At 40.8% G+C, this 24,131-nt stretch overlaps 1 protein-coding gene across 1 annotated transcript in view; it reads right to left on the bottom strand.

The window, feature by feature from the left end:
- USP7 (ubiquitin specific peptidase 7) overlaps positions 1-24,131 on the bottom strand; it is a 69,923-nt gene that overhangs the window by 37,263 nt on the left and 8,529 nt on the right. The window contains exon 2 of the mRNA XM_054270748.1: positions 1,838-1,942. Within this exon, the coding sequence (XP_054126723.1) occupies positions 1,838-1,942 (105 nt within the window). The remainder of the gene's footprint in view (positions 1-1,837; positions 1,943-24,131) is intronic.

Consider the following 24,131-nt stretch of genomic DNA (forward strand, 5'->3'; position numbering starts at 1 on the left):
GCAACTCTAACATTTTGCAATAACACTTTTCTCTATCTGTGTCAATGCACAGCTGCAGCAGCACCAACATGTAGCCAGACACTCCTTATTCAAATATAATGAGGAACTATTAAGAGTATTGCTTAATAATCACACTTGAAGCCTGAAGGGTGTCCCAGTGCAGAGTGAGCCCAAGCTCCTGACCACGCTGAAGTCCATAAAGGCATGAGAAGCTCCCACAAACTTCTGTCAAATGCCTTCAGATATTTCTTCTCCCTAGTGCAACATGTTCCATACCCAGTTCTGAGAGTCAAAGAGTTGGGAATTGATACAAACAGGTTCACAGCAGTTTTTTGGCTAATGGGTCAACATTCTGAATGAAGAGGTGAATACCTGATTACTTGCCCTCAGCTATTTCTGCAGTTTAAGTCCCTATTTTGGCTAATTTGTGCCAGTATATACAGACCAACTAGTGGATTTTTCTAATTCACCAATGTGTTATGCACTGGTTGTATCAACAGCAAACACTACCAGGCATTATACATATAAACATCCCTACCAAGAGCAGAGCTCAAACAGATCTGTTCCAGCCAGTTGGTGTCAACCCATGTGGCCTTCTCTTGTCACCCTCTAAATACCATGGCCTGACAGACATTTAACATCTTTTATAACAGCTTTTGATAAGAAAAGACTCTGAGCAATAAATCAAAACTCTCTGAATGAGATCAGGTAACCCCACAAATAAAATTCATAGGCTAAGCAGATTACAGTTTTCTTTAATTGCAAGACTCTGGTCATAGAAAACTTTATCTTTGCCAATGATACAGAGGTGATTCAAGCATGAGATGCTTTTGTTCTGAATTTAAACCCTATTCTCTTCATGGAACATTACTATTTTCTGTAGTATTCTACATTCCTTGAACACATTAAAATAAACACTTTTTTGACCTTTAACCTTAAACTCTGATTTTTCTGAAAAAAATCACTCAATATTTTTGCATAAATCTAACTAAATGTTTTAGCCTAGTCCTAAATGTACTCTCACAAGACAGCACAAAATATGGAACAAATCTCACTCATAGGATGCTTCTCTTCTCCCAACTCAATTATATTTCATTCTTCAAAATGAGCAGTCCCTGCCCATATCCTTTCCCAAGAAAAGAAATATTACTGCACATTTTCCTTACTAAACATAACAGATTTAGAAACTTGTTACCTTTCTTTAAAAATACCCAGTTATAATTATTTGATCCTCTGCAACAAACTGTACACCCTTATTTTCATTTAATGGACCAAGAAAAAGACTTCAAAAACACATGTCCCTTTTATTAACAGGACATTAATACATAATTTTTCTTTTACTTTTCCAAGTAAAATTAAGTGTCAGAACTGAGAACAAAAGATGTTCATCAACAGAATAGTTACCACTGACTTACCACACAAAGACAAAACCAGATCACAGCTGCCACCTGACAAGAGAGCAGGACAGATAAGGACTAAACACCCTGAAGGAATTGCATAACTGACAAAATTACTATTCAGCAAAGCCCAGCTGCAGCACCTTTAAAGGGCTGCATCACAAAACATAACAATGGACAGCAGCACTTTCAGCAATTTTTAAATGAGTACCTAGAAAGAGCACAAGAAAAAAATCCCAAGCCTTCAGAAGTCTAATCTTATTGTACAGCTATGTCAAAAGGATGCCTACACAGAAAACCAGCAGCCATGACTACAGAGGGATTCATTTTTTTAATGAGCTGCAGATCACAGGACACAGGTAAGAGATGGACTACTTTCTCTCAAAATCACAAAACTAAAGAAGCCAAACAAACCATGTGTTCATCAAATATTTACTTACCATCTTCCATGTCTTCCTCAGTGTTGTTATGTCCGTCAGCCATTGCTACATTCCCATTAATGACAGGATTTTGAGTAATTCTTGGAGGATCATCTGTATCTCCAGCTAAGATAGAAAAAAAGTATGTAAAAATTAAACACATAATTAATAATTAGAAGTCAACTTTTTTGTCTCAGGTAGTGTTTATGAGACAGATGAATAGTATACACTTGCACAGAACAGAATTTATTTAAGTTATTGCTCAAAAGTTGTACTGGTATGTGTCTAAAAAAAATCCCCATATTTATGGATGAAGAAAAAAGTCCACATTAATGTGGAATACAGACACAAAAAACAAACCAACTTTTAAGTTCCCAGATTGCCTTGCAATCAGTATCTCATAATCAAGTCTCATTAAATAACAACTTTTTATTTACTGTCTCTTGCATTCTTAGAATGCAAGAAATTTTTACACAAGTTCAAGTTCCTAATAGCAGACTTTCTTAACTAACAAGTTACTTTAAGATTTCTTCAGTGTTACTGTTTTTTTTTTAAGAAAAAAACTGAACCTCTAATCAAATGTAAGGGTAAGATTTAAATCTTTCTCGAGGAAAATTGAAAAGGAAATCTTTTAGGATTAAGGAATATTTTAGATAAAACATTTTCCAGTTTCTAGCCAACGCTGCCATTAAGTTTTGCTCCAGTGACCATTACATATGTAAATGCCACTAAACCAAGAGATATGAGACAACTTGATGAACTGGAACCCCACTATTTCTAAGTTGCATTGCACCTTCCTGATTCCTCCAACAACTGAACAACACCTCCTTCCAGTGCTTCCACACCAAAAGCCAGTGGACAGTTTCAGCATGACTCCAGAAAAGTGGGTTTGTTCTTGGATAAACTAAACTGGCTTGTATCATCAAACTGTAAAACCTATAAGCCCTTGCAACCATCTCAAGTACAAGCACTGCTTAAAAGACTCTAATTTAAAAGGTCTGATGAGTTTCTCATAGCTGTACAAGTCATGCTATGTTGTTGTATTGTTGTATTCATATTTCTCAAGTCCCATACTGTACCAAGCTGTTCTTCTCTGCAGCACAGTTCTTCATGTGTCTTCTCAGGGGCTCCTCCTGGGCTCTCGACCCACCCCTATTTATTCCAGTTACCTTCAGGAGCCACAGCTGCTCCCCAACTAAGGACTGTGCAGCTGTAGCTCGTTTGGAGTAACTAGGACCCACACATAGATCTTACAATACATAGATCTTAACAGGGACTCTCTGCATAACTATACATTTATTCAGGCCCCCACAATGCTATTAACTTATATATTCCACTACCCCTCAAAAACCTCAAGGTCACTGATTTGTGTAACCAGGAGCAGTTTTATACCCAAAAGCTCCACACAATATCAGTCAGTAACACAAGTTACTGACAATGTGCACTGCTGGGGATGCAGGGAACCAGTGTCACAGGATGGAAACCATTCCCAAGGGACACGGCACGATCCCAGCCCCAGCACAGCAGCCCGGCCGTGCCCTTGCCTGTCAGCACCCTGGACAGAGCCGGCCTCGCCAGCGGCCCTGCCGAGCTCCGGGCGGCTCCGGCTCCTCACGGGCACGCAGGGATGGGATGGGATGGGTGCCCACAGACCGGGATGCCCACGGGCTGGGGTGCCCGGCTGTTTGCAAGAACTGCCGGCTAGCCCGGACACTGCCTTCTACCAGACAGCGGCTGAGAGTCTCCTGGGCAAAACAAACACAAGCGACAACTGGAATCGCTGTATGATTGTCTCCGAGTCTTTGAAAAGCCAGCGAGCTCTCACCGAAGGCAGGATAAGGCACGGGAGAAGTGCAGCAGGAGCTCCAGAGCGCTCCCTCTCCTCAGAGCACACCCCGCTTCTGCAGCCTCATTCCAATTCACAGCACACACGGAGATACTTTCACACCCAGCACTTCTATTCTGATTGTTTACTCTCGCAGTAAATCCGCACAAGTAGTAACCTCTGCCCTCAGCACGACAGAAACAGCTCGGGTTAGAGACTTACTCCTGGATTAGGGCTACACTGGATCACAACTTAATGCTCACCCACGGCTTCTGGACACTATTAGGGTGCAGCAGATCTCACTGAGGTACCAGCAAAAGGTGTGCTGTGAAACACACACTGCAGCACTAACACATGCACTTTTTCTAAATTCTCAGCTTTAGAACAAAAGCAAAATCAAGCATGATTTGAAGTTTTGACTGTAAGAAAAAGGTTTGCAGAAGATTGGCTCGGGTGTGGCAGAGCCTCAGGGGCCCCCTCAGCAGCAATCGGCACTGGCAATGCTGCAGCAGAACAGCAAGGTAAAGATTTACTACAACAAAATTATGGGGGGACACGTTTGAACTCCTGCAACTTAAGAGCAGGAAAAATGACAAAAATTAAGTGTGAGAAGGAAAGATCTCCAATTTCATTTCAACATCCTGCCTTCCCCCCTGCTTTTTGAACGTTTTAACAGCACGTGCTAGTCTAAACAGAAAGCTGTCCTCTGGGTCACTGCATTTTAGAAGCATACAGCATGTTCTCAAAATGCAACAATTGTTTACACTAAATTAATACTAACTTTTTTTAAAATTATTTTTCTTCCTAAAGTTATCATCAGTGCAACTTACGATCTGGAAACAAACTGAAGCAAACACCTTAGGAATAGTTCTGTTCTTCACTAAAAGCATATCCGATATTATCTTTAAACAGGGAATTTAAATATTGACACCATGTCATGGGGAAGAACTGATCTTAATTAAGAAAATAAAAAGCTTTCTATGAGATACTGCTCTACATTCTCTGAAAGTATGAGGAGTTAGAGATCACAGCAACAGCAATCAACTTAAACACAGACAGCTTCTGAGATACTGTTTAGTGACAAGACAAATGAGCCATGATGAATGCCCCTGCTGCTGCTTCTGACATAGATGGACACAAAGTTTGAGATACAGCTTTCAGATATGGAAACCAGATAACACCAATCAATGTTTCTGGCTACTGTGAACAAAGGAAATGTTTTAACTGCTAATAAAAGTCAACTAATCCTTTACACAAACAATACACAACCCCTCTTCAACAGATGTACTAGCAAGCAGTATAAGAAAATACATTTTCTAGTAGAGCATTGAAAACCTGTAATTTGTGTTTTTCTCTCTTGTCTTTAAGAGCTCATAGGAAAGAACTGTAAAATCATACCAAGGTTTAATTAAGAAACATGTTTTCCTTTGCCTCAAGCAGAGGCAATGCCAAAGACTTATTCAAATTATACATTACAGGATTAAGAAAAAGAAAAAATACTTGTCCACACTGGCCAGGAAAACCTTCCTACCAAACATACTACTTAATACACTGCTGTCTTTAATGCAGCTTAAACCAGTGTGTCAACATCACTCCAGTCATGTCATCTGTCCATTCTCACATCAGAATACCCAGTTTTAATGACATCCCTGGAATAAATTTGAGATGCAGTCTACAAATCAACTAAAAGTTAACATAAACAACATCAATTAAGGAAGTATCACAACAAAGTGACTTTAGGAATAGGAAATGTTTTTAACTCTTTAAATATATTACTGCAGTATTCAATGAATACAGCTTTCAATAGCAAAATTGTAGACACTAAAAAACTGTTTTGTAAGCATTTATTTTTCACCTCCTCAAAATGCAACACATAAACCTCTGTAGATAGACTTTTGTTACAAAAAGGAATGCACGGCAACATGAAAAATAGTGTTGACAATTTCTTCTGAAACATTTAACATCACATATCTTTTTCTCTCTGCCCACGGCACTGTGTTACAAATGAAAAATACACCTTGAAGAGTTTACAGGGGTCTCTGAGTTTGGAGGCTAAGACAACTTCCAAGAAGAGACATTTCAGATATTGATGAGTTTGTACACAAAAAAGAGCTTTCACTTAGTTACTGAAATATCATGAATACTGAAATAAGTCTAAATACTGAGATGTTTAATAAGTCTAAACACTGGAACAAAACTGGAGCGTGACACCACAGTCTGGGAAGCTGATAAGAAATGTCAGTCATCTTACACAAACAAATTACTGGATTATATATAAGTGACTCTGCAGGTGCACACTTCTCATCCCCCATTGACTAAGTCTGTCACTGAAGTGCTGAGATGAAAGCCTGAAAGCAAAATGGTTGTGGCAATTGCTGCAGGGCAAAGAGGGAGAGAGAAGGAAAAAACCCAACTATAAACTTGCCCTATAATGACAGACCCTACAGAAAGTATATATGAAAAAAGTATATATGAAAAAAAAAATCTGCTTGTTATGGACTATGAGATCAGTATTATCATATTCAAATACACTATTAAGCAATCAGAATTAAAGGAGTATCACTGATTTTTAAAAAAACTTCTTGTATTCAAAAAAAAAAAGCTTTTCTGGCAGATTCAGCTTAATAATATGGACTCAAGTGTCACAGCAAGACACATTGCTCCGTTGTTCTACTGTTCACAACAATTCAAATCTACAAGGAAGGAATCTCAGTTTGCCATATTTTTTTCCTACTGATGAGAAAGGGGAAAAAAATTTTGTCAAGTTCATGTGGCTTCTGGCACAACTTAACTGCAGCTCTAGGAGAGGAGCAGAGCAGAGTGCTCTGTCCCCAAGCTGCAGGACACATTGCTCAGCACAAACACGTGTTTGCAGTCGCGGGTGGCCAAAAGCTACAGAATGACTGCACAAGCACAGCGATTCCACTACAGCAGGAACTGCCTCTGTTGAACCACGATCACAGCGAGCTGTAACTGCACTAAGCTCTCAGTCATGACTCACAGCACTGCCATAGTCAAAGTCTGAAATCTTATCCATAATGTTTGTCATTAGCTTTGGGAGCTGGCAGCCACAGAGGAGAAACTGAAGCAGTCTCGGCAGCAGGTTATGAAACATTTGTTTCCTTTTGAGGTTAAGGAGACCACAGCGGAGGAGTAATGGTGATACTAAAACCTTGGTTACAGTTATCGCACACATCCGCCTCACGCTGCAAATCGCTGGCACCCAGGGCTTCACAGCCCCTGCACAGCTCTCCATGCAGCAGCGCCACTGCAACCCCAAAATGAGCAGGGAGCTGCACCAAGGGCAGCATCAGCAGCCTGAAGGGGGTCAGTCATTCACTGCTGGCAGCAGCTTGGAGAATACCATGAACTTTCACATCCAGGGTCTTGCTTTTAGTGGGGGAAAGCAGAAAACAACACAACTTTCTCCTCTTCTGCTGGACTAAATGGACATTCCAGAAACAAAGCCTTCATTAAAGTTTTAAAAGGGCATTTTTCTTTTTAAATACAACACTATATGCAGATATGATAAGGGGGGGTGCGTGAATTCCAGTGGATGACTGAACCTGCAGTAAACACCGGGAAAAGAACTTACTGAGCAAAAATATCAGGTGGCAGGAGATAAGAATAAAGTCAGAGAATGCAAATGAGCAAAACCCATGCTGTAGCAGTCAATCTACATCAAGATCAAGGATATCCACTGCATGCTCAACACACAGCCCAGGTCTAGCTTTGCATCTCAGTGTCAGGACCCAAAGCTGTCACACCCCCTCAGGGCAGCCCCAGCAGAGCCATGGCCCTCTGCACTCACTACAGAACATCTATTGAGGAGCAAACCATAACAAAAGTTTTTAACAATTATTATTTTAAAATATACCAATATTTCAAATAAATCAATATCTAAAGGTTTATTTCAGTGCTTAGTTTAAAATACCAGCCTGACATGGATAATAGCACACAAATAAAAAAAATTAAGAAATCATTCCTACTAGAAATCATAATGAATAAACATTCTGTGATTTCAAGTGCTATAATAAATATCACCTCTTCAGTCACCAAATTGATCCTTGCTATTGTAGCTATTGCGCAGCATATCAAAATACATAATTGAAAAATTTCTAAAGCAAGCAGTAAATGCCACACTTTCCAAAGCAGTTACTGAACTGTGGTGGTGCAAAAAGGACACTCAAGAGACTCAAACAGAAAGCAAGAAAATTGCTTCTTCAAAGCAAACAAGAAAGTTTTAAAAATATGAAAAAGATGATGAACAAATACCTGCCTTGAGAACCTCACTACCTTCTCCTGGCTGCCTTGAGCTGGCAGTAACAATGCCAACAGGTGACTTCAGCACTCTGGACACAGACTGCCCAGGCCATGCTGTAAGGGGCTGCAGGCACTCCTGTGGAATTGGTTTCCATGTGGCTGGAACAGCTCACAGGAAAACTTCTGGGCTCCAGCAGCTTGCTTCTCCCAAAGTCTGGAAACCACTGCTCTGAAAGCCAGATGAATAGAGTGGCTCCCAGGAGGGCAGGGTTTAAAAAGAACAATCAAAAACCAAACAAACAAAAAACCAAATAGCCAGGCCAAAAAATAAAACCAAAACAACCACACATACCAAAATAAGCCAAACAAGCTCCCAACTCCATGATCTGAATGGAATTCATTTACAGCAGTAAATCTTTGAACTACTGGAAGTGCTCTGTGCAAAAGTTTCCCCTCACTTGCTCTGAAAGAACTCAGCTTTTCCAAGGTAAGAGAAACTATTTGGCCTCTAATCCCTACCTGCAGTTAGAATACAAACACTGCTTATTGCACAAAGGGACTCAAGAGAAAAGGAATTAAATGAAAAGCATTCCACAGTTTCATCTTTATAAGACAGTCCTAGGTTGCTATAATGAAATATCTGAAGAGGAATCAAGCAATTTCTGTACTGTGGTTGCCTTTCAAAAGGCATCCAAAAATAAAGCAATTTACCTGAAACATTTCAAATGTATCAAACAGTAGCAGAGACTGAGATTAATTTGGCCAGAAGAACGGGAGGAGGGAAAAGGGAAGTACAGAAACACCCATGATCCTATGGATCAAGATGTAGGTAACTGCTGTCATGGATGTTTCCATTACTTGTAAATATTATTTATCATTTGTCTTAGTTAAAAGTTAATTCTCCCATTAGCAAAGCTGGGGAAAATTTGCTTTGGTTTCATTTATTATTTTTCTTTTTTAATGGCTCTTTACTTGATCCAGTCAAAAGGTGTATCTAGGAATGTATGTACCTTAAGAAGAAAGTTATGAAGGACAATGACCAAGTCTTAAGGGGAAAAAGCTTCTAGAGAAGTATCAGGAGGCAGAGCCAAGCTTACAGACTAAGGGAAAGAGGTATTAGGGGCATAGGAAGTGAGGGGACTTCCAGGTAGGGAAATAAGGTTTAAATATCTTCAATCCTTTCAAAATTTACTCTATTACATTTAGAAAGAAAGGAGAAAAGACATTTATTTACTAAAGAGCAAGTAGTCAACATTATATCTTAAAAAAAAAAACCCAAAACAAAAATGAAGCAGTATTATACGGAAGTCTCTTGCTCTCTAATTGTCATCTGAAACAAGTAATTATTGCATTATTGACTGGGAATTGCAAGTCTCCCACAGAAGATGATGTTACACAAGACATCAAATGAAGAACTGGGATGGGACAGCTTCCTGGAAGCAGACTCATCTCTGCCATGCCCACAGAATATGTAGCAATGACTAGACAGACAGTAACAACACTGCAGCCACCATTTATTATTACACTGATCAATCATTGTGCTGCTGCTGCCTTGCATTCCCAGCACTGGGTCTGCCTGGCCAAAGAGGACATTTTGACAAAGCACAGGATGGCCAGACTGGTTTCTAACTGTGCCAATGTATCTAATGGATGGGAACAAAATTGTATTAATAGAGTACATGATTATTCTATTCTTAGATAAAACAAAGCAGTTACATTCTAAGAAGCCCCTGAACACCACGCATGAACAATACCAGTCTGTAAGGTAAATAGTATCAGAAGCTTCATCCCACTGATACAGTTATCTTCATGGGAAAATAAATGGGAGGTACAATGTAACTTTGTGGACAGAAAAATAGCTGAGAACAAATAGCCTATGCAGAACGTGCTCTGTAACTAAGCAGTTTCCTGCAGCAACCTATTTATCTGCTGATCTTCAAAGACAGGAGCAGTCTGATGGCACTTTACAAAACAAAATTCTTAAAATCCTTAAAAATGTGGTTAACTTGCTACTGACACATTAAAAGCATTTAAGGTATTATCAATACAACTTCTCAGTAGACTTTAAGCTGCCATTGAAGAAGTCACTCCAAAAATTTACTGATACCAAGAGTGACTAAATTACCTGCTTTCAGCAGTTTAACCCTCTGCTTTATGAATAATTCAGTGTCAGATGAAAGACTGCATGAACTAGAGTTCAGTTTGGACACTAACAACACACCCATAATTATCCAACAAAATTACAACTTGATGCTCTTGGTGAAGAGTGCATAGGCAGCCTTCACATTTCAAGGGATCTTCCAAAAGCTTTTTAAGCCCCAGGTGCTTAATAACTGGGGTAGACAGCAGCACTGGCACGAGCTTTTCTTCAGTACAGTGAAATTATTTAACAGAAGATACCAACCTGCCTGTCTCATTATCCTGGCTTTATGCATTGCACAGTGTCAAACCTCGTGGCAGTCATCAGGGCAAGAGAAGGCCTGCTGAAAAATCTTTCACAGTTCCTTTTCTTAGTCTGAAGAGCTTTTTTAGCTTAGGCTATCCTTCTAGAAAACTATCAGATCAGGAAGAAAGGCAGGAAGACTGCTTCTGGTTACCCTGTAATACTCAAAAACCAATAACTGGAACAGTTGACAAGATAAATTATTTTCCCCCATGATCAGGAAAGGCCAAAACATCAGAAGTGTCATGACCTATTATGGCAGCAGCTCCTGGACTTGCACTACCTTCTCCTGGCTGTATCTAGAGCAGCAAGGCTACAGCAGCAGCTTCCCCAACTCGTCAGGTCTTGTCTCTGCACATTCCAGGGATGGCAGTGTGATTACATCTCTGCTGCGGCTCAGGCACTCGGTCCCAACCTACGGAACACACCCTGAACAATGTTTTTCCAGTATCACACCCCTGCTCGTGTTTTACTGCTCTAAGTAATAGCCTTCTCCACTGCAACAACAGAGGCTGCCATCTGTGGCATCACTAGAGAGGCTGCAAAACCACTCACAGAAAAAATGAAGTTCTGAAAGAGGGAAGAAAAGGATGCAGTCCAAGGGCCACAGAGTATTTCCATTTGTGTGACACTACACCCAGCATGCTACAGTGCTGTGGGCATGTACTTGGTGTGGTAAAGACAGATAATTAAAATGCAATTAAAATGGGTATATTTGAATAATAATATAAGCATGTTATGTAATTAGTGATTGTGCTCCCATTAGCACCTCCCTCTTTCCTTGTGAAGTCCAGAAAAGCACACATCACCACCTGGACCAGCACGATTTTTATTACTCAGATACACAAACTTTTCGGAACTCACTTCCATATAATTTTGGATGAGTGCAACCCACAGTCTCAGAGAGTCTGGGGGTACATCTATTTAATTAAATACAATAACTGAACACTCACCATATGCTTCAGCAGCAAAAAGGCATTGCACATTTACCAGTAGCACAAAACATTGCCTTACATGGGTATGATCACACACACCACTTGCCCAAACCAGCTCTGAAGGACACTGCTTCTGCGCAGTAACTTTGCTACAGACTCAAAATATTATTCATCACAATTCAGATTCTGTTGTAACTCTGTTGTGAGACCAGATTCATCCTTACAGCAAATGCTAATTGCACTGCTCACTCCTGAACTCAGCCTCAGAGCATGCTGAGTTTTGCTCACACTAGCAGTAGCACAGGAAGGCAGCTTGACTGTATTTTCCTAATAGTAATGTGATTTTTAAATTGTTGAAACACTGTTGATCTGTCCATGTTGGAGTTTAAAAGCAAAATGAATTTCCTAGTAGAGAACAACAGTGGATAACGATATGGATTTGCATTGGAATTAATTTTATAGGCACTAGGAGCAAAAAATATAAATCACCTACTTTAGCCCCATCTTTTAATTTCTCTTTTAACAGAAAAGATCACTCCAAGCCACAGGAACTGTGCAATGTGCCCAAACCCCTCACATTTAGGGATCTAATACCTCCAGCACTTCTTCCTGTTATTTTCAGTAATGCTTTTAAAGGTCTTCCTTTATTACTGGAGATTTGCTAACACTGATCTTGTTTTCCCTCTTCTTCCTTATGCTCCCAGCTGTGCAGAGAAATGGATAGATGCTTAAGGTATTCCAGGCTCATGGAATCTGACTTGGTGGTTGCAGGTAGCTGGTAGCTCTAGACTAGGCTTCGGTGAGAAGAGGGAAGGGAAAATAAATCAGATTCAGGAAAATAACATTAAAAACTACATAAAGTGTGAAAAAGCAGGCAAGCACAGGTAATCATATTTCCTTCTCACCTGACAACACAAACAAGCATAAATCCAGGCTTCTTTGCTGCATAGTAAAGGAGTCAGCATCAAATACACTCACAAGAAAGCACTCCTTTGAGGGTAACTATGGAACGTGTTTCAGAGGTGGCTGTTACAGCAAAGCAGCCTGAAATCCCTGGCCAAAGCATCACCAAAGTTCATCAGTTAGTCTCATGGTTAATTCAGAAAAATGCAAGCACTGTGTCCCTGAGGAGACAAGGAGTGGTGATCTCTGCCATGCCATGGATGTGCACACTGTCCAGCTGGGATGCACAACTGGAGATCTCAGTAGCACAGTACCTTTTATGTTTTCCTTGAGGTGGTGGCCTCTGCAACCAAGAACCACTACAGGCTGTCCTTAGCACAGTGCACTGAGTACTAGAGCAATCTGAAATGCAATATGGAAGCAGAAAGGTACTGTTTATACAGAAGAACTGCAAATCAAGACTGTCATGTGTGCTGGTTTGGCTTCTTCATGAGTAGAGGGGGATATGGGATTTTCTACTACTTATAATACACAAGGGAATTCATATTAAATTACCAGAATGCAAGTTTAAAGAGACAAAATCTGCTCTCCAGACTTTTAGCACATTTTTCCTCAGTTATCCAGGACCCTTCCTAGTCTACTCAGATAATAGCTCTAAACGGCCACTTGATACCTTGTACCATCTTTATTTTCCTTGCTGTAACTTCCTTACTTGCCCTACATCTTTTCAAGATGGAGGAGGGAAACAAGCTGTTAAGCAGGCTGCACTCAGTGCTCAAAATGCAGCAGCACAGTGAACTTACACAAAGCTTTTATTATTCCCAGTTCACTTCCAAAGGCGATGCAGTGAATGGAAGAAGATTCTATGAGGAGCAGTGAAAAGGTACAGAGGCAGGGTGGCCAGGCTCAGACACCCTCGGGGTGCGCACAGCAGAGAGGGAACTCCTCATCCCTCCCCTGCACTCATGGTTAACATCAGCCTCTGCCACTCACACACCTCTACACAACAGCTTAAACCATTTTTGCTCAATCCAGGCTGGCAAATATTCAGGGTTTCCATAAGGAACTTTGGAACATTCATACAAAAAACCTGTTACTAGCCTGAAGTATTAAAAAAAAATGCTAAATTTCTTGACTGGGAACAGTTTTGCAGAATCTATAAAACTTTACTGTAGAAAAGCAATGCTTATTGCCAAAATGTTTGGCATTTTCATTCAGAACAAAGAGCAGGCCCAGAGAGAAGTCATGGTTCTCCTCCACTTCAGGAAAAGCATTCCCAGTTGAGGAGGAGCCTGCAGGCAGTGTGGGGCTGGGAGCAGGATCAGCCCCACACCCAGGAGTGTTTCCCCCTGCTTTGAGCAGGGAACTGCTCTGAGCAGCTGAGCTCTGAAGAAGCACCTCGGCAGTGAAGTGCAGAGCTGAACCAATTAGTGTGGGGTGCCCGGCACTGATAAATCCTAACCTCACATCAGGGTCGCTTTTACAAGTGTAGATTAACCGTGGGGAAAACGCCAACAACAATTAAACCATTCAAGGCTGAGGTTTGAGGTGGCTTTGTTAAGTCCTTTATGTGAGCTGATACACAAGCACACGTGCACAGCCTGGTAACACAGGAGCATTTACTGCTTCCTGCCAGCCTTACAGCCAGCACTGCTGACAAAATCATTCTTTTCCACTGAAATTCTGATTTCACTGTTTAGTAACAGATACATTTCAAGTATAATAGTAAAGCATGACTTTAGGAGATTCCTACTACAAAAAAAATCTACACTTTAGGTTAATTTTAACGTTTGTTTTTATGTAATTAACAAGAAGTAATTACACTCTCATCTAAAATTAACAACTGCAAAATAAGCAAAACAAAAAATGTTCCTTTTTTCAAATGAGATGATCTAGAAAAGAAGTTGTTTTCTTGTTCTCTAAAACTTAGATTTCAGAGCTCTATTCTCCACAAGTTTCCCAAATTGCTAAAAGCCATGTTTCCCAGGAGCTTTTGAGGTTGATCCTTAACAAGCTCAATTTTCCAGCCTCGCCTGTTAGTGCTGTGCCACATCCTACAAAAGCTCCCTGACCAAAGAGGACAAGCACAGAATGACTGTGCATGCAAGGGGTGCCCAGCTGGGATGGGAGATTTGTGGTGTCCCTGCCTTGAGCACAAAAAGGGCTCAGGGCTGGTGCCCCAGGGAGCAGAGACTGTGGGGTGGTTTACCCCATCCTGCTCCCATCTGGAAATCCCCTTCCCTCCATCTGTGTCCCCGTTTTGACTGGAGTCTTCATGAAGATTTTTGGGGTCTAGACACTCCCAAGAAACCTCAACTATTAAACTTCTGGCCAGCCTTAATCTACTGAATTATTTGCCAGGTGGCTGCTTTCTTCTACTTTGCAGCATGAACACTAGCAATCATTAAAACAATTTTAGAAGCCTTAACAGAGCACTGATTCAAGAGTTTTCCTCAGTCTCTAACACAGAGCCATTAAATCCCAAAGCAGTTTACACTTTCTTCAGCATTCGTTTTAACTAAGATTTAACCTTTATTTTCCCTTTCCATTCTGACAGAAACCTTTCTACCCCCAAGTGTTAATGGAAGAAAATTATTACTTAGGCTCTAAGAAAGAGCAGATTATTGTTGTAAAATGTTCTGAGGATCAGCTTCACTTCACTGCTTTGAAGATGAAAGTTACTGTACTGAAAACATCCAAATGTTAGCAGACACCAAAATTAGCACTAAACAGTGTTAATTATTTAATACTGCCTACATGGAGAACAACTTTCTTCAAACAAATAACACAGCTGAAAAACTGTTTTCTATGGAATCTCGGGTGTCAGTCTCCACTCTTTACCATGGAATTCTTAAAAGAATGCAGAACAGGAACTTTATAATCCTCAGTTAAGCACTCCACTGACAATTTTATCACTTTTTCTTTGTCAGCAATTTTAAGTCGCATTCTTTTCTTACTGAAAACAAAAGGAAACTTTTAAGTGACTGAGAAAGCTTTTCCTGTTTAACTATTCAGTGTTAAATAGCCAACCAGCTGTTCTGGTGCCAAACAGGCTGCCATGGGACCTGGAATCAAGTCCCTGCTTCCCCAGGCCTATTAGTTAAGCAATCACAATCAGGAATGAAGTTATACTCTGTATTCTAGAGAAAACAGCACACAGACCCAGCCATACACGGATTTTGAGGCTAACTTGCTTTTCCAAATCCTAACACAAACACACTGAAATCCACGAGGCAAAGAAACTGCTGTGTACTCCACAGGCACATGAGCTGTGAACAGCCAAATTCACATCTGCAAACCTGAGCAACTTGTAATACAAACAAGAAAAAAGAAAAACCTACTGATATACACTGGGACACCTCTAAACCAGCAATTTTTTTAGAACCTCATCACAGATAGAGCTTCTTGAACCCTGTACCTCATACAGTAACATCTGCAGCTGCAAACTTCAAAACGACATGGTTTATGCAAACAACTATTTCAGAAACTGAAATTTGAGAGGTGCCTTCAAGAAGGAAGGCCTCACACCTATGTAATTTTATTTTAATTTCATTTTAAAGAGCAACTAAATGGCAGGAGTGGAGAGATAATGATGCCTCTGATGGAGTTTATTGTGTATGGTGTGGCTCTTGGATATTTCAGTGCTCACAGTAATGTCCTGGTGTGTCACCATCCCAAATAATCATCCAAATTAGTTTTTCCTTGTAAAGGGAGACAAAACAAGTTGGTCAAAATTCTTCTCCTTTTTCTTTGGAAAATCAAGTTACTTCACATGTGGCAGCAATTATAATTAGCACATTTTTCATCAGAAATACATTCTGAAGAGGAAATTGTATTTCACTGCTCACATGTTTGTTGCATATTTACTTTCTTACTACATATTACATTCATTTTTTGTTTCATGAGCCAAATCCTCAGACACTATTTCAATAGCTTTCTGGTTAACTATTCTTAGAACATAAAGGCAACAAAACAGACTTGAAAACACATTTTAGGACAGTTGGCTACTGCATGTCACTCAGTGAATTACATCTTTCTTACACATTGTTTCCAGAAACACACTCCCAATCTCAATACTCTATTCTTCCTGGCAAATCTTCCCAACTACTTCTATTTTCACTCCACTGCTGGTGTCACTCATCTGAAGCAAACTTTGAGGACTTCCAAAATTAATTGCTGCCTTCCTGCTCTGCCTCTGGCTAGAAGCTGGTATGAACACCATCACTGAACTGAGCTGTATCTCAAATTCCTTATTCTACTGATGATGGATGATTCTTCCTTTGTCTCAGAACAGCACAAAGTCCCTCAAGTTTACTCCACACCCTGAATTTTTCTCTCTTAATAATGCAGTGTTTTGTGGTCTGTGTCATCATCAGCCACTACAACCTCACACACAGCTGGGATGGAAACCCTCACTCCTCACACTTCTGCTCCATTCACATTTCCTGCTATGACTCTGGCCCCACAAATGCTCTCACTATTTGGAGTGTATCTTTGGAGCACACAAAAGCAGATTGTTTTGGTCAGTCCTCCCCAGTACTGGATCCTCACTGCCCCTCTTTTTCCTGGACTACTTTTCCATTACTTTAAAACTGAACAGTTTCCCTTGAAGGGGTGTGAGCATGGGATAGTGCATGGCAGTGGATCACAGGGGAGAAGAGAAAAATAAACCCAAACACAGAGGTACACCACAAACTGCCTAGTATGTAATTCCTGGCACTTCCTTAGCTCCAGACCTTTTTCACCAAAAACATTCAATTCAGAAGCCATAAGGATGTTCCTTCTTTCAGAAGCAGGGAGGACTTGATTTAAGAGATCTTACTGAAGAAATAGAATTACATACCAAAAAAAAAAAAATCTGCAATTAATATGCATTATTTGCAAGTTTTTCCACTGAAAAGTGACTAATATTTTTTATTCAGTAAACTAACTGAACTGAAGCAGAGAGCCCCAATTTAAATGCCATTAGAGTCAGGTCTGACCCAAACCTCAAATAAGCTCCAGATGTTACTGGTCAAAATCAGAATTAGAGCAGGATTTAAGAATTACTGAGACAGTAATAATTTAACTGCAACTGTTATCCCTTCCGGAGGGGGAAACCTTCTCTGAAAGAAAGGAAGAGACACACTGTGCCTTTGCAATAAAGAATAAGAAGAGATATAAAAGACAATTTTAAAATAGGAGAAGATAAAATAGACAGGGACTGAAAAGAGAATGGTTACTTTAGTGGTTATTTTGCTGGAGGTTATCAGGGGAAGAAGCTGCTCTCTGGGACTCAGCTCTCAGGCCAGCAAAAGAACCAAACCAACCTTTTCAAAGAATATTCAGTTATTTTCCCTACAGAAGCCAGGTGGCTGCAAGTGGCAGTGCTGTGTTTATCTGGGTGGTAACACAACACTGGCACACTTCAAACAGCAAAGCTACACAACAGGAAATTTATCCGTGCACATGTAACAGGAGAGTCCTTACCTGTTTGAGCTTGTGCACAAACCCCATCAGACACAACACAATTGTCTGGATTTTTACCTAGCAGACTTACCTTTTCCCCACCATTGCATCCTTTGACCATAAAAATGTTAAAATAAACATACACTGCTCATTCTTATGGCCATGCTCAGGTATTTTAATGTCCCTGTGGATGTTTTATTATTGATGCATTTTCAACAAGCTTTAAGATCAAAGAAACCCCACAAGACCAAAAAGAAACACAGAGAAGGGGACAAAGTGAGTACATCTCTGGCTCACTTTGACTTGGACAATCCGGGTAAACGTTTTGTTTACCCCAAAAAAAAGGTTTCACTAAACATCTAGATGACAATCTGTGGGATGCTAGAGATCTCTGGGATTTTATCAGAAAACTTGTATCAAGCTGTAGGATCTCCCCATCCTGCCCTCCTCAAGGCAGGGCCCTGGGATTTAAGGCACTTGCAGCTGAATTGCAGGAGAGAGGCAATGCACCCCAGGACCAGGCTGCACACACAGGAAAATGCCACATCCACTACTGCTGGGCTGCACAATGCAAGATAAAAAGGTGCTCCTTCAGCGTTCAAAACACTGCAAATGCCACTCTCTCTTCTTTGAAAATTAAAATATTTACTTCAAAGTGCTGACAGAATAAATGACCCCAGAACAAAGAGAAACACCTTTCAATTAACTTAGAGGCATCTGGTTTTAACTTTTGCTATTGCCATCATACCTTACACATGCAAGTGTTCACAGCCAAAGAGGGGTTTATAACTGGGGGGAAAGAGCATTTTCATTATTTTCTGCAAATCCTATTAGCAATCAACTCCACGAATTTCTCAAGCAAACAGAAAGGCTACAAATGTGAGGACTTCAATGCCAATAGTGCTTATTCAATACAATCCAGTACCCTGAAGTCTGAGCACACCCCCAATCCCTGCAAGCTTCCTTCTCAGGCACAGTTCTGAACTCTCCCTGCTCAGCTGTACAGGGAACTCCCACTTGAATGCTGAGCTCCAGCTACTGGGGAAGAGGTAAGATTATTCCACATCTACCACTAAATGCATCATTTGCACACATGCAGACAAACTCAGACACTGGTCCCAAGCACCCCATCAAAATCCTGGCATCCCTCTGCAGCTGAGGTTAAGAACCAGCATGGAGTGACAAACTCCTGCTACACAAGAGCACTGCATTAACTGCATGTTAAAACTGCTGTTCCAGGGACAATTAGTACTTTTTTTTTAGAAAAAAAGTCTGCTGGACTTGCAGAGTTTCCATGAGATTTTTGTTATCATTTTTAACAACTATACAATCAGATTGGCTCAACAAGATACAGCTTTCACACTTTCTGTTCTGTAAGTGAGGACTAAATCAGAAACAGCAGCATTGGCATTATTTATAGAATTTAGGATTATTTTAGTATAACTGGCACTATTATTGTAATACTTGATTTACATAAATACTTTATCTGAGATCAAAGAAATGACCCTACATTTTATTTCATATAGTAATGTACTTGATCTGACCAGAGCTTGAACAGGATCAGCAATCCAAGTGCCAGCAAAAGTTTCTCAATATCCAACAATCAGACTCTGTGCTTACACAGGTCCATAACCTTCATGATGCTTTATCCTCAGGGGGAAAGAGAAAGAAAAGCAGGAGTTCTAGGGCATTAAGGGTTTTCAGTTTTTGAGTTTTGTTCAGAAATACAGAGAAGATGAGTGAAAACCTCAGCAGGTACATGATGCACAGGGATGGCAGGTACATGATGTGCACACAGGAGCTGTTCCTGCCACTGCTGGCTCCTGCAATCTCACTGGGGCTCCATCAACTCTTTTAAATGGTAACATGCACTTCAAAATAGCTCCCACAACTTAGCTCCAATCCTTGTATTTATCATCATCTCAAAGAGCTGGTAGAAGTCTGTGGAAAGGAGAAGGTATTTCTCACCACTACAAGTGGCATGTCTACAGCAATTTGTATTTTCTCCCAAATCTTACAACACAGAAAGTGATTAAGCAATCTGGAGAGGCCATAAATCAAATTATTCAGGTATATTCAGGTGCTGGACTACCATTAAAACAGGATCTTAAAATAGGTTTTGCTACTGCTGAAGATTACAGAGACAGTAGAAATTTCCTGCAGATCAAGGAGGCAGCTGCATACATTTAACCACTACAGGACTTACAGTTACAGATCTTGGTGAGTGAATCAACATGGGAAAGAAAAACAGTGTGGTGAGGAAAGCATTCCAGCTCCCAGAAAATTCAAGGCCACTCAACACAGCCAAGAACACAGCTATCTTCAGCTATCTTATGAATATAAGCTGAACTTCTGAAGTGAACATATACCACTGAAAACTCCATGCGAGCCGAGCACTGGCAGCACTCCCTGCCTGGCAGGCAGCTAACACACACCATCTTCTCTCTCTGTGGCAGCAGGAAGGAGGAGCAGGAATCCCTGCAGCCTCTGCTCTGCCCAAGGAGCAGCCAGCCCAGGCTGCAGCCAAGGACAAGGCACCTCTTCCCAGCTGCCCCTTCTCCAGGTGCCCCCCTGAGCTGGAGCAGGAGGCGGGCAAAGCTTTTCTTTCGGAAGCACTTACACCTTTTCAAAGCTCCTCCTGCCAAGGCAGCCCTTCCTGTACCTTTGGTGCCCCCTCCCCTGGGAAGCACAGGGGCACAGGGCAGTGTCCTGTCATCCCCACAGGTCCCCAGCTGGGATGTGGCTCCCCAGGAAGGGAGTGCTGTCAGAACAGGACTGCTATGGGCTGCAGTGCATCCCCACTGCAGAAGCAAGTTAGCAAATTAACAACTCCCCCAAATTTCTGAGCACGATGTAGAAACCAACCCACTACCAGCACTGGACTTTCAACACCAAGGGTTTAACTAGCTTCTCACAGAAGGCAACAGTCCATATTTAGGGTAGAAATCAACCATAATTGCTCAACAACTCCACTTACTTTAAAATTTCTTACTTCAGAAAACACAAATATCTATTTACAAAAGTGTGCGCTGCCAAAATCTTGAATACTTCTATTGTACACCCATCCTTTGATTTAATAAACTATGCATATGAGGTGGTTAATGTGCATTTCAAGGTATATTAAAAATGAGAGATCAAAAATTAGCATTAGCCCAGGTAATCTCTGCCAACATTTTGCTCCAGCCATGCTAACTAGACCCTGTCTAGCATTAAGCTCATCAGTTCTAAGCCACTTTTATCTTCTTAGGTCTAACCTGTGAATGTGATGCTAATAGCAATAGGCACACTTTCAGCTGAATTCAAAATGACAGAAATTTCATGCATCTTCTTCTGCAAACTTTCCAGATCAGGAAGCAGGTTAACTCTGAAACTCGCTGCTTCTAGCACACCTGTAAAAACCTTTATTATCCAACCATCTTCCAGAAATCAGTGTCTCCTGTTTAAATTAGTACAATTACACTGGCCAGAAACCTTGGCTGATCAAACAGCTGCAGTAAACACCAACTCCAGGTCTGAATGCAAGCTGGAAATTTTCATCCCACACAAAAAGACAACTTGGACAGGAGACTGAAACCCCCACAAATACATTTAGTTCATAATATTAATTGGGTAACTGTTTGACTTTTTAATGTGTACTTGAATCAGAAAATAGTAACCCACTTTATACAGGTGAAAAAGCTGAAGACCCTTCAGATGTATCTCCAAGCTGGAAAATGCAAGAAACTATATTAAGTGACAAGGAATAGCCTTGTGGGAAGAAAAGAAAAAAATAAGTAAAAGAAATGAAGACTTGCAGAAGCAGACCTGTAATAGGAACAACTTCATTCCCAGAAGTGGCTTGCATCTGACAACATTCAATTTTTATAATGGTAAAACCATGTGTCTGCACCAAGAGCTCTGTACACTTGGATTTTATACCTTTGGAGCTTTGCTACAGCCCTGCAATGCATTTCTTGGGGGAGACAGGTCCAGGTGCCCAATAAAGGGTTTTGGGTATGTTTTAAAAACAATTCTAGAAGCTGTTAACAGCATAAGATTTTTCTTGTCCTCAGTACAGTTGACCCACGTGTCTGTGGGGCCAAACAATAACACAGACCAGTGAACTGAGCTAGGTTAAAAATAAACACAAAATAAGGAAGTAATTTTAAATTCAGATCTCTTCATTCATCTCCTTATGAGCAAGGAGGCAAAAGGGAAGCACAGAGTCAAAAATTCTGCTCTAGGAGACAACCTCTATTCTGTAGCAAGGTTGAAGTGAATTAGACACAACTCCTCCCCTGGCTCTCAGCAGCACATAAAAGTCATCTGATATCATGAAGTCTGGTGCCCAAACCAAATCAAGGACCTTCTGTGCAGCTCGTGCTCAATTCTGGGTTAAGCTCCTCTTTCTTGCAGGCATTACTCTCAGCTGGACTGCTGCACAGCCACTGACACTGCAGCAGCCAAGAGACTCCTTGGAGGGGGAGATGTTTGATGCCTCTGGCCCCACAGAGGTCAAGCACACACAGCTGCTAAGTGGGCTTCTGCTGGACTGATTTAAACTAAAGCCAGGTGACAATAATAATAATAATAATAATATTGAACAAAATGGGCCTTCAAGATGCAGTCTGTGTTGAATTCAGTGCTACTGGTACAACTTCAGCAGCAAAAGCAAGTGTTGATACATTTGGATAAGTAAGGCTCCATGGACCATGTTCAGATCTTGAGTAAGCTTTACTTCAAGCAATCACATTCTATTCTTGGAATTGACCTCAGTTTTGTTCTTCAAAGGTGGCATAAAGTATCTAAATTTTTATTCATCTTAATTATTAGTTGAAATACAGATTTACACAAACACTGCTAGGGTATGTATGATCTGAAAGACAACAAACAGATAAACATCCTGAGGAGAAGCACTTGAGGCATGGGCTCTCACTGCACTCAGTTCATTCTAACTGCAGGATGCTCAAAGGTATTTTAGAATTAATTGGAATGTTTTCCTAATCCAGCAAGAGAGGCCACTGACCAATACAGCTGCAGTGTTTTTATCCCAAGTTGAAAAGCCTGAAGAGAGATGCTGAGGTTGCACACACCTTTCTTCAGTGGCACAGCCCAGCCTGCCCCAGAGCCAGCTCAGCTCCTGCTCAGCTGCAGGGACTGACGAGCCCCTGGCTCTGAGTCCTGATCTCAGCCCAGCACAGGGGACACAGCAGCCATGACTCATCAACAGGACACTGACACAGGCATGAGGAGACCCATTCTTCTGCAACTTTCTAATTACTTTCCCATTAATCTCTGCTATTATCAAAACCAAGAGGGTTTCCCCAGCAGAGCTGTGCTGATAAGCAAAGGAGCTGCACAGCTTTCCCTCCTCCAGAGGGAAGCCACAAGAATCCTTTCCAGTCAGGACCACATCCTTCCCATACCATCCTCTCTCCTGCTTTGGGTAATACACTCCAGGGCACAGGTAGGAGGTCAAAGCGTGAGCCTGATGAACAAAGTAAGTTGAAAAAACAAGACAAATCTGCTGAGGATAAGGAAATACTTTGAAATCAATATGGAACTGAAGCAGTATATTTGAAGGAAAAAACCAATTATTATAAAATTCTGTGGTCAAACTTTCAGAACTAACTACTTTTAAAGAAATTATAAGTCAGTTTTCAGTTCTGGCAGCTTTGGGGTTGATTTCACTGGGCTTATATTTAATTCCTCAGCCATAAGGACACTTTCAGGAAGAAGAAGAAAAAAAAAAAAGGAAAAACCCAACACTTAATCTTATGGTTACCTTTGTGGCATGACAGAAATACTACAAAGTGTTATTACAATACTACAATTAGTTTTCAAGGGGACTGGTTTTTTGATGCAGAGTGCAAGAAGTATTTGAAGCAGTCAGACTGAAATAGAGGAGGTGAAAGCCACACAGGAAGAATGAGAAGGAGAGGAAAGCAGATGAAAACTGAAACACTACTACTCTAATTGCTATTAGCAGGGAGGGTTTTGCATGTGCCTTGTGACCCACAATTTAATTCATATCATATACAGACACATTTGAGTTATCTGTGTTCAACTTCTAATAGTTTCTCCTGTTCTCTAGAATTAGGTTCACCCCTTGATATTATTAAGCAACTAACTAACTTTTAACCAGGTGAAAAATTCTCTAGAAGAGCTCAGTTCCTTGCTATTCCCAAGGGAGAGGGAAATCTAACTAATCCTTAGCCTGATTTAATGAACAATAAAAGGCTCACACAGACTCTGCTTAAGCAAATTTCCTTTTACAACAAGTACACCTCACAGAGTCTCAGGACCTGAGCCCTGTATCCCCACACAGCAGCATGTGAGAGTCCAGTCAGCTCCATCTGTAACAGAAGCAAATTAATCATTTATCTTACTGAAGAATTAAGATACTCTCTGAAGAAAAACTTGTGCCTAAAAATTATTACCTGATTGCAGTTACCAGAAATATCTGGTGATATTTCTGAGACACATTTCACAAGTACTGAGCAGCAAAGAGGCAGCTGC

This window comes from Melozone crissalis, unplaced genomic scaffold (genome assembly GCF_028551555.1).
Source record: "Melozone crissalis strain CALT ecotype California unplaced genomic scaffold, PUWL_Pcris_2 ptg000012l_1, whole genome shotgun sequence".
NCBI classification, from domain to species: domain Eukaryota; kingdom Metazoa; phylum Chordata; class Aves; order Passeriformes; family Passerellidae; genus Melozone; species Melozone crissalis.